Genomic DNA, 12,071 nt, shown 5'->3' with positions numbered 1-12,071 from the left:
GAAAAACAATCCAGTTATCGGTGCCACTGGAGAGATGCATCCATTTGTCTCTGCTCAGGTGCAAGGAAGCGGTGTTGAGGAATCACCCCTACTCATGGTCGCCCCAGAGAAGGCAGGTGCATGGGGTGCCTCTGATTATTCTGGGCTATGAGAATGTGGCCTCTGGTGGGGGTCTGTCCCGTTCGGACAATCTTCACCTGAAGTCACTGGCTACTTAAGCCTTCCTTCTCCCCGCACCCAACACACGCACACAAAGTTTCCCCTCACTGAGGCAGGGATTGCAGGTTGGGCTTATGGGGGACCTCAGATGAACCTGCATCCCTGGTGGACATGTGCAGTCCCCCCATTCCATCCTCAGCTCAGACCCAGACTCCTCTAGAAAATTCAGGCCTCTCCTACACTTTGTTTCTATACAGCCTCTTGCAAATGTTTTACAGGTTTGACAAATATCAATAGATACAAGGAAAGAGAGAAAGAGATCCTCATCCCTCATGTTCTTTGAACATCCACTTCTCCAGTCTTGTATTTTGGTATTTGCTTCAAGTCTATTTCTATATATGATTTAAGCAGAGCCAATTCCTGTCACAACATACGGAACCATTTTTCCTGTTTGTCTGCTGCATTTTAAATAACTCCTTACCTGGGGGCTGGGGAAATAGTACAGGGGCTAAAATGCTCAACTTTTTATTGGATCAGAAAGGTTCCTCTAGGATTTAAGTGGAATAAAAACTATGTTTTGGGGCCTATAGGTTCTCCCATGTGCTTCTTGTGTCCATGTGGCCAAACACATGTGTCTTGTACATCTTCCCTCTTGAGATGTGCACCGGCGCTCTCTCCTTTAAGTTATTTACTCTCCCTCTCACCCTTTCTCAACCTCCTGTCCTTCCTCAAAGCCTCCAAATAAAATATGTTTTTACTTCACGCTTTTCTACTCCTGAAATTCTTTTCTGTGGAACACAAAAATACATCAATGAAATAAAATAAAAACTAGTTCAGAGTTTAGAGTTTTATAGTTCCAATCAGTGATAACTCCTATGAGTGAGTGCCCTCTGGTGGTTCATCCATAATTTGCAAGTTGTCTGCAATTGACTCAATATTCCAGGAAGGTTAAAAAAAATCACTTTTGCACACATGAAGGAATTTATGTCCTAATATAATACAATGCAATTTTATAGCACCTGTATACACACACATGAACACACAAGCACATGCACACATGCACGCACCCACACACTTTGAAAGTATACTTGAAAAAGAATGTGAAAGTTTAAATATTTCTCTGCTTAATAAAAGAGCCATTTCTAAGCCCTAAAAAGGTACCAAGATGTAGTCTCTACACCGCCGATGTGGAAATCTGTCAACTATGTCCAGAGGCTCAAAGGTATTCTCTCATTGTACTATATAAAGAATAATTTGGCACAATCATGCCCATATATTCACATTGTTTTTCTGCAACTGCTTTCAGGCTACAGTGAAAAGTCTGAGCAGTAGTGATGAGACCCTGTGCCCAAAGCCTCGAGTATTTACCAATGTTTCATCAATGGGACTGACTAAACTTGGAAAGATTGATCAAGTTTCTTTTGTGAATTTGCAGATCTACAATGGGCCAAGAGATTATGTTCAGGTGAAAAAGGTTCCTGCTATTCAATGCTGGGGGCCATCTAATATATGCAGCATAGGCAAGGGCTCATACCAGTTACTCTGCATTGTCAGCTCAAACATCTCTTCATTCATGTTTTGAAATATCTGTCACCCAATTAACCATGAGAATCTAAGATCCACCCACAGGTGCCTTTCTCTGAGACTGGAATGAACCGGAGTCCCAGCTCTTTCTGCTCCTCTGTCTCTTGACAATGCTAAAAAGTTTAGAATCATTTTCTCTACCATGCATCAACCCTGGAGCATCAATTCTGGATTGTCTAGTTCCTAGAGAAAGGCAGAGGAAAGAGTGTGTTGATAAAACCTTGGTACATTCAAATACATCTGTTAGCTCACTGGAGAATATGCAACAGCAAGGCCCTATTGCTCCATAAGGGATTCCCTCATTTTCAATAGTATTACCATTACTTATCTTGTTTGTGAGAAAGGCATACTGATGGATTCTAGTGGGTTCCAAATACAAAATCCCAGCATCTTCTTATTTGCCAATAGGGGACTGTCAGCAGCCTGGGGAGTGGGGGAAGGGGGACTCTTCCTTAAGTGAGCCTTGGTGTGGTTGAGAATGCGCCACCTGCACTCAGATCTATACTCACAGAGCCCCATCCTGCGATGCTGGGACCCCGGGACCTGCTCATGTATGTTCAGTCACAGAAATGACCAGACTCCTGCCATGTTTAGATTGACCAGAATCACAGAAGTGACTTGGTTCAGGTAACTACATGCTGAAAGTAGACTATGGAACAAATGTGATAGCCACTTAGTATCTGTATTACAAATCATAACACCCAGAAGGAGAGAGAGTAATAGGGATTGTGTCTGCCACAAAGGCGGGTGGGGGCAGGGGAAAGGGTTGGGGTGGTGGGAGGGATACTGGAAACATTGGTGGTGGAGAATGGGCACGGGCGGAAGGATGGGTACTCGAATGTTGTATGAGTGAAATGTAATCATGCAAGTTTGTAAATCTGTAACTGTATCTCACGGTGATTCATTAAAATAAAAATAATAAAATAAAGAAAGAAGAAGGTCAAAAGAGGCATCAAGAGCCAGTAAGATAACTCAATTGGCAGGAAGCTAATGTTTTTAAGACAGGTGACCTGGGTTCAATCCATGGTCCTGCCAAGGAGTGATCCCAGAGTACTGAGCTAGGAGTAGTCCTTGAGCACTGAATGGTGTGACACCCTCCTTTCCCCAAAAAAGAAATATTGAAAGAAAACATAAAACCATCATGTCCACAGGGTAGAGATATTCGAAGTTCACTCGCCTAAGTTCTCCAGCTCCTAAATTCCTCTGAGAAGCAGCCTCCCTCCTTTTACCTTGATGGTTCCTGGAAAGACAAGTCGCGCCTGTGGTTTTGCTTGCCTAGGGGAGTTGCTTTTGTTCAACAATTGTTAGTTTTGTTTAGAGATATTTTTGCATGCTGCAGCCCCTGGTCTGAATCCCCAGCACCACATACGGTCCTTTGGGAACTACCAGGGGTCAGTCCTGGACATAGAAATAGGTACAACTTTTGGTCCAACACCATCCCCATCCTGAACTCCCCCTCCCCCCAACCCTCTGAGAGAGAAGATTTAAGACCATAAACAAGAACAAGGCCCAGAGTTTCCCATATTTTTAAAGTCTACCATATCCTTTTCAGAAAAAAACTAAAAATTAGGGGCTTGTTCTTCAAGCTCGTGTTCTCTTTTGAACACTTATCTTGCTTGCTTGCCTCAATGTTTCTTTCCGCTTGCCTATTTCTACTTTAGAGAAGCCTGTGTTCTCTCTCAAACATAGATTCTCCTCCTCCCTCCCCTATTTTTATTTTATTAAACCCTATTTTACTAAATAGGGTTTAATAAAAAGGTTCTTGCTTCACTAAACAAGCAAATAAATAAAAATCATTTCATATCTTCCTGGACAAAAAGCCTTGTTTAAGAGAACAAACAGAAAACTACCCTCCCCAATCCCTGCACTTATCCCACGGCTACTGCAGTTCCCCAAGGTCAATTATTCCAGCACACCCCCCTGAGGGATACCGTGCCAGGCCCCCAACACACACACTATGGGTATAGTGTTTGGCAAACAATGCTGGAATCCAAGGCAGCCCCTGAATGGTAACCACCACAATGCTCATTGCCACAAACCTTTTCCGCTCTTCTCCCCTGAGGGGCAAGACTGCTTGATCCACAATCCACTTTTCTTGCAACTTGTTTTAAAGCATACGCCTCTCTAAAGAAAGTCACATGCCTCTGCTTCTGCTCCAAGGATGCTGGGCAGGAGCTCGCCTTTCCTTATTGGCCGGGTTCTTGGTTATAGGTAGCAATAGCATTGTGACCTCAGTGGACTGGTACTGAGCACAACTCCCAACCTGGTGTGAGTCAGCGTGGTATCTTTAGGTCTTAGGACCACCTGTGTGGTTTTTCTATTATTATTTAGAGGGGGGCTCCCCCAAAGTGCTCAGGGCCCCAGGGATCGTTCCTGGTCATTCCTAGCAAACTGATTCAGCAGTGCATTTCTAGGGGCCGGGGATGCAGGGCTGTGCAGGTGCTGTGATGCTGTGAGGCACTCTGACATCTCCAGTCAGGGGCCTCCCAGATATGTTCATGAAATCAGGTGATATCAGAAATCAATAGGCAAGGCATATTATGAAGGAAATGAACAGTAAGAGATCAGAAAATGATTGGAGAGAACTTGATCCAGACCTCAGATAGATCACCTTAGAAATCTTTTATTCTTGATTTGGTTTTTATTTTTTCGTTGCTCTTTTTAGGTCACAGTTGGTGGTACTCAGAGCTTACTTATGCTGTATTCAGGGATCACTCAGGGTGGGGCTTAAGAAATCATTTGGAGTATCTGGAGTTAAAGTCCGGGATTCTATTTGTTCATTAAGCCACATGGAGTGACTGGTCGGCCACATGCTAGGCAAGTACCCTGCCCTCTGTGCCTTCTCCCCAACCCTTCTTACAAACTCTTATAAGGACATATGTGATCCTATTGGGCATTTCTGGATTTCATTTACATAAGAGTGCACAAATGATCACAGAAATAAATCTTTATACGAGTAAATATGACCTGATGAATTGTCCCCCAAACATTCCATACTCTTATTTGTATATGCAATCCGATTGGTCTTTCCAATGGGATGACTGCAAAGGTCATAACCAATCTGACAGCAGAAACTAGCAACAGGGATATGTTATGTACATAAACACAGAGGAGGGAAAGAGAAGCGATGGTAAGGAGAAATAGTGGAGGAGAAATAGTGGTCAGGTGAATGGCAAACAGCACAGTGAGAAGGATGGCAATCAAGACTGCTGTCCTGGCCGTGGAGGTTCCTAGTTCTGTTCCTATTTCTGCAGTCTGTGAAGATCCACCTGAGTTTTAATATTAAGAGCTGGTTATGAAATCTCCAGGCTCTCATGGAGTCGGGGAGGAGAGACTTCCCCACAACCTCCTGTTCTTCCAGGAACCTGGGAGTAATGTCCACGAAATGCTTCTGGGGCCATATAAGCTCATTAACAGGCCATGATCCAAATACACATAAATAAGTCTCTGAAGAGATCAAAAAGCTGTAGAGATGCCTCCAGACCCACGCCAGGCTGAGTTTCACCCAAGACATCCTGAAGCGGGGCAGGTGATCTCATGACCCACCAAACACGAGCTCTGGCAGCCAAAAACCTCCATAACACTGTGCTCACGGCTAGACTCCACAGACTCAGGAATAAATCTGTTGAAAAACTCAGGTATACAGGATTTATGGGCTGGAACAATAGCACAGTGGGTAGGGTGTTTGCCTTGCATGTGGCAGACCCGGGTTCAATTCCTCTGCTCCTCTCTGAGAACACGGCAAGCTACCGAGAGTATCTAGCCTTCATGGCAGAGCCTGGCAGGCTACCATGGCATATTCGATATGCCAAAAACAGTAACAACAAGTCTCACAATGGAGATGTTACTGCTGCCTGCTCGAGCAAATCAATGAGCAACAGAATAACAGTAATATAGTGATACAGTGATACAGGTTTTATGACCAAAATAGCCAAGGTCTCACAGAGTCAGGGATGGGCAACATCCTGCCATCTCCCTGTTCTTCTAGGAGTCTGGCAGTCATGCCCATGAACTGTGTCTGGCATCACATAAACTCATTCACCAACCATGACATAGAGACTCATAAGTAAATCTTGAAAAAGATCAACTGCTGCAGAGATGCCTCTGAAACCCAAAGTCATCATCCAGTTAAAAACTTAACTCCAGCTCTGTCACCCCAATTAAGATTTTAGAGTTTCTGGAGCAACATCTCACACCTCTACAACAACAACTCTATACAGCTGATGTACCAGAAGTAGTACACCACATTGGATGGGATGTAAAGACAAGGCAACCAATCTCAATTATGAAACTATTAGCACACAAGGCTCAACCTGTGACAACATGCTAGCAGTCTAATGGTTCTAGGGTGAGAGACAACAATCTTCACACACTGTCTTCTAAGAAAATCTCAGGTTTTGATCATTTTTAGCAAATTCTTCATCATAAGCAATTCAAAATAAATTACTCAGGACCTGCGATTGGGGCAGGGTTGGCTGGTGGTTGGGAGCATTGGAAATAAAAGTAAAAGTTGGCCTTGGAGGCTTGGGAAAAAAAGTAAATCATGCTCTGAGCATGGTGAAAATACATCAGCTTTGGGTTTGAACAGAAGGACTGTATTGATGTTTAGTCCGAAGGGGACATCTGCTTCCCACACTCCCTTGGCTGGGTTGGCTGCACTGGAAGCCACAAAACCAGACTCATAGATTAGTCTCCCCCACTTCTGAACATCCATCTGACTCCATGGCATGTACCAAAAGCAGTTGCCACGAGGGAGGCATCACCCAGTCTCTTTGGCTCTCAGTGTGCTATAGCTTCCGCCAGGCTCCCTGAAGCAGGAACACAGCACCCTTCTCTTGGTACCCCTTCCAGACTCCCATTATTCCGATGTGAGGATGCAGCTGACCCTCTGACTCCTGATATCCATTGACTGGGGGGCATGTGAGCCATCACACCCAGAGGTGCTGCAGGTCAGCTGGGGCCTCATCATGCCCCTGTAACCAGTAAACCACATTCTGCTCCTGCCAACTTCTCACAAGCCTCCTGAATCCAGGACTGGCCAGACTGCAGGGCATTTGCTCCCATCTGTCTTCCTCCCAATCATGGCAAGAGGAAGTCAGGGCATCCCTGCCTTTCCAGGTCCCTATGACAGGCTAGGCCAGTTGCCTCTCCCTAAGTCCCATGGATTTAGGCCCCTGACCATTGTAAAGGAAACCAGAAATATGGTCGGCAGGAATAGCATCCCACCTGGTTAGCTTGCCAGGGCCTTAAGTTTGCTCTGTTCTCCATCACCCCCACCCCTTGAGAGGTCCCTAATACCCAGTTGCTCATGGCTACATAGTCCTGTGGCAGCTGGGGAAGCTTTGCTAGCTTACTTTGATTTTTGTCCGGATGAGAAAACATGATGCCTACAGGGAAACGATGCCAACGCCACAGGCCAAGGTCTCTAAGCCCTGAGTGGAATTTCTGGGGGTTGGGTGGGACTATCACTAGGAAGCCAATGGGACTGCAGGGCCAGGCCTGGGTTCTGGGAAAGGTGGAATTTAAAGGAATGAGTGTCCAACTTGAAACCCCTGTCTAGTAAACAGAGGTACCTCTGAGAAAGTTTGGGGAATTCATGGCCGTTTCATTTCCTATCAAATCCCAAGAACTGTCCTTAGCAGGGGACAGCTTGGTCATAGATTCACTAGAAAGCCTTTTCTGAGGCCCTAGTGCCATCTCCCCTTGAGCTGGATCACAAGCTGGCCTGGGATCCTCTGGGAAGTAAGCAGCCGAGCAGCCGCCGTCACCAGGGAGAGTCCTGGGAGCAGAGCCAAGACTAAGCCCAGAGCACACCTGGGTGAGACCCAAATACAGGAATAAGAAAATAGATTGCATTGTAATTATTTCAAATTAGTAACCTTACATAAACAGAGTACAACTGAAAGACTGTGAATGTTTTATACGCAGTTCCTAATGAACTAGTTTAATTCCTCAGAGACAGAGAATGGGGACACAGGTACAAAGGATGGCCAGGAAGTTAGCAGGTCCCAGACCACGTTCCACAGAGGGAGACATTTTACAGCAGCATGGGTCCAACCACAGACAGTCTGGATTATGTTTCTAATTGCATCTTGATAAACAGAGCATTTTTCTTTCAAACACAACTTGTTGGCAGGGAAGCTATCCTTAAAATGAGTCTATGCTTGGAGTTTTCTCTGTAAAGTGCTCCATCGATTTGACTAAAGCATGAGTTCAAGAAAACTTTGCAGCTGAATATTTTTCTTGATTTTCAAAACCACAAATTTGGTCTATAGTGCTGTATTCTTTCTAAAGAAGCAAGTGATGTTTTTTATAGTATAAAAAGGTAAGCTGCAATTAATTTATCCATAGTAATTATTTAAAATTTAACAGTAATTTCTATTTTAATAAACTAAAATACCATTTTGTGGATTAAGTGTAGTTTGTTTTTATTTTTATCATTATTATTTTGGTTTGGATAACAACTGGTGTTCCTTAGACACTACTCCTGATCCAGTGTTCCAAAGCACTCTGATGTCCTGCAACATTAGTGTGCATTTAATTATAATAGATATTTAAGAAAAACATATTGAGTCTTTCTTCCGAAAAGATTCATTTAAGATAAAACTTCTGGACTTGTAACAGTCAGACTGTAACAATAAGTTGTCTTTTATTTTAGTTTTATTATAGTGAGGTTTACAATGGACAATGAAACTGAAATCAATTGGTCTTTGTAAACAGTTCTCTCCTTTGAATTTGAATATTGACATTATTCAAATATTCAAAATAATATTGCATATTGAATGTATTCTGGGGGCCAGTGAATTTTAATTACCAATGTGTGCTCAAGTATGCACTGTTCTATTTGAAGCTACTGCTACTTTTTTTGCACTCACAGACCATTAAGCATGAATCTAATATTATTGCCAAATTTTTACCAGGTAAGTGTTTTTTAATGCTGGTGTTACTAAATCGACTTTTGCGCTGAATCAAAGATGAAAAAAATAGAAAATAGAAGATAGAACATGAGGGTTAAAATAATGATAGATATAGGAAATCTAACTATAGAGCAATCTATAATATAAATATAACTGCTGGCTTCAAGACAAGCTATTTGCAGAAATCTGATTAATTTCTTCACAAAACAAATTGATCCACATGTTAATTTTTACTTCATATATTTTACAATAAGGAACATTCAACATTTCCAGACACCAGAACTTAAATTATTTCCATTATAAGTCTGGTAGTGTCCTATTCTCTTGTACACGAGTACTTTAAAAATTAGAAAATGATTGCTAAACTCAATGGAAAATCATTTGCATATATTAATTGTTAAATGGACACAGCGCTCACCTACAATACTACAGAGCTATCTACTGAAATACATAACTCTAGGACATAAAGACCCCTTTCACCAGAAATACATTTTTATTATCTTTTCTTAAAACTAAAATTTAATCTAGGGGGCTCTTGTATCACTAATACCACAGGGCGCAAACACTCATTGTATTCTAGAACTCATATTGAACCAACAGCCTAGTTGGTGAGGCTTGCCTAAGGGACCCCCAGAACCCCTGGGCACTGCTTGGAATCAATCTCCCCCAAAAGTAAAAGTAATCTAATAAGTCTATTTCCTCTAATATTTGACAAAGTATGAGAGTGGATAGAAATTCACTAATAAATGGCCTGGAAGTCCCAGAATACCTTGGCATATATCTTAAATGTAATATCTATCTAGTGTATCTGGCGTCACCACCAGTCTATAATCTCTGAGAAGACTCCAAATGAGCTCATATCATTTACTATCAGTACCCTTGATTTTTAATACACTTTGACTTTATCATGTACTTAGTATTAATCTATCATAAACTATGATGTGTAGTACAAAATCCATGCAAATTCACTGCCTGATATATACATTAAACATAGCTAGGTCACTGAAAATTGAGTTCTCCTCCGCTGCACCTGTTTTTCCATTAGATATCATTCCATAAGATCCATGCATTTATGAAAAGTGTGCTATAAAAGCTGAAAAAATTGAGAAGGCATAAAATGGGTAATACTAAAATGTGAAGAGAGGAGAAGAAAGAGGCCTACAGAGAAAGAAATGGGAGTTGGCAAGAGAAGAGAGGGTGAGGAAACCAGTTCCTATTTATGCATCTCATGATCAAGTTGAACATCTACCAGGCTGTTGTTCATTGTCATCACTTTTGAGTCAATGGTAAAGTCATAGCAAAGTACAGCTCATAGTTTCATATTTGTAGTATATTTGGTTATATACTAAAATCAGATCAGATGATTTACTTAAATGAGAAGGAAGGAATCTAGGGGAGGCAAGACTTAGATGAAAGAAAAATTATTAGAAATGGTTTCATCTGTTGTAATTTGTGAGATTGAATAAGAATTTGGTTTTTCAAAGGGAGAAAGGGATTTTATCTTCAGTACAAAGCCAAGATGAATCTGGAATCTGAAAAAGTAGGTGAAGTTTCTAGAATCATAACAAAATATTGGGAGAAAGCAATATTTAACTTGGAAGAGAGGCTAGAAAGTCTGTATACAAATCACAAAAGGAGACCTATCAATATTACTCACAAAATTTTCCATTCCCTAAGCTTTTAAATTGTATTATTCATTAATCTATGTTGTGTTTTCTCCCAGAATCTTTAATTTGAGGTAGAAAGGCATAAGAAGCCTTTATAAAATTTCAATATTTTTTTTTGTTTTAGAGAATATCGATTTGAAGTTTATTACAATGAATAGATTGCAAAATTGAATATCGCTCCCATGAGTATTAAAAATCATGTGTTCAGTGTGTCACATTCTGCAACCCTACACAGAGAATTAAAGTCACTTCAAAGCATTCAAATATTTTCATCCATAGATGAAATCCACAGGACAATATCCAAGATGGGAGAACATTTCAACAGAGGTGGATTTCATTCTTCTTGGTTTTTCAGATGTTCCTAAACTTCAAGGATTTCTATTTGGGGTGATTTTAATTATGTACACCACAATATTGATGGGAAATAGTCTCATTATTATAATAACCAAGGTTGATGCTTCCCTCCAGTCCCCCATGTATTTTTTCCTCGGCAATTTTTCTTTTTTGGAAATGTGTTATGTATCAGTGACTGCTCCCAGATTATTATCAGATCTTCATAAACAAAACAGAAGTATTTCTTTTCTGGCCTGTGCTGTTCAAATGTATTTCTTTCTGATCTTGGGTGCTACCGAGTGCTTTATTCTCACCGTCATGGCTTATGACAGGTATGTGGCCATTTGCAACCCCTTGCTCTACCATCTCATCATGAACAATCGACTATGTCTTCAACTGGCAACTGCATGTTGGGTCAGTTCAATTCCAGTATACACCGGCTTCACCTACCACGTCTTCTCTTTTTCCTTCTGTGGCTCGAATCAGCTGAATCATTTCTTCTGTGACGTGCCGCCAGTAGTTCAGCGAATTTGTGGAGACATATTTATGACTCAGGTGCTGATTTATATCATTGCTGTTCTTATCGTCACTGTTCCCTTTATACTGATACTGGGCTCCTATGTGAATATTATCTCCACTATCCTGAAACTGCCATCAGCTACTGGGAGAGCGAAGGCCTTCTCGACTTGCTCTTCTCACCTCACAATTGTGATTTTATTCTTTGGATCAGGAATCCTTGTGTACTTAAAACCAGTATCTAGTCCCTATAAGGGCATGGAAAAGATATTTTCTCTTATATATACCATTGTCATACCCATGTTTAATCCCTTGATATATTGTCTAAGAAACAAAGATGTTGTGGCCGCACTGAGGAAATTTCTACTGAAACGCAATGACTCAAAGACGTAATATTTTGTATTAATTGGTTCCTTTTCTATTTGGTCATAAGTCTCAATTGAGTCATCTCAAATATTTCATCTAACTTGGAATAAATTCTGTTGTCAGCTTTAAGAAATCATTTTATCTGAAATTTCAAATCAATTTATGGATATATCTAGAACAACTCAGAGTCATTAATAGTGCTATTAATCTTATCATTCCATAATAGAGTATTATTTTGTCTAAAAATATTTTAACCCATTTTAAAGATTACTTTAAAACAAATGTATCATATGGAAAGCCACTATATGTATAAATTATTATAAAATTTAAAGAGCTGCTACTGAACATTTTTCAACTACTTATTACTAAGAATTTTACTATTGTATCAAATAAACTGGTATGAAAGGAGATGGGAATAGAAAACAACGAATGATGTATAGTTTATATATTTGTCAAAATGTTCGGGCTAGAGCAATAGTGCAATGGGTCAAGTATTTGCCTTGCATATGGCCGACCTGAGTTCCAACTC

At 41.0% G+C, this 12,071-nt stretch overlaps 1 protein-coding gene across 1 annotated transcript; it reads left to right on the top strand.

Annotated features, from left to right (window-relative positions):
* Nucleotides 1–10,606: 10,606 nt before the first annotated feature.
* LOC101547827 (olfactory receptor 10AG1-like) lies at nt 10,607–11,569 on the top strand. The gene has a single exon (XM_004621724.2). It carries the CDS (start codon nt 10,607–10,609, stop codon nt 11,567–11,569), a length of 963 nt encoding a protein of 320 aa, XP_004621781.2.
* The last annotated feature ends 502 nt before the right edge of the window (nt 11,570–12,071 follow it).

Source organism: Sorex araneus, chromosome 6, assembly GCF_027595985.1.
Source record: "Sorex araneus isolate mSorAra2 chromosome 6, mSorAra2.pri, whole genome shotgun sequence".
Classification (NCBI taxonomy): domain Eukaryota; kingdom Metazoa; phylum Chordata; class Mammalia; order Eulipotyphla; family Soricidae; genus Sorex; species Sorex araneus.
This window is presented reverse-complemented; position numbering and strand designations above follow the sequence as displayed.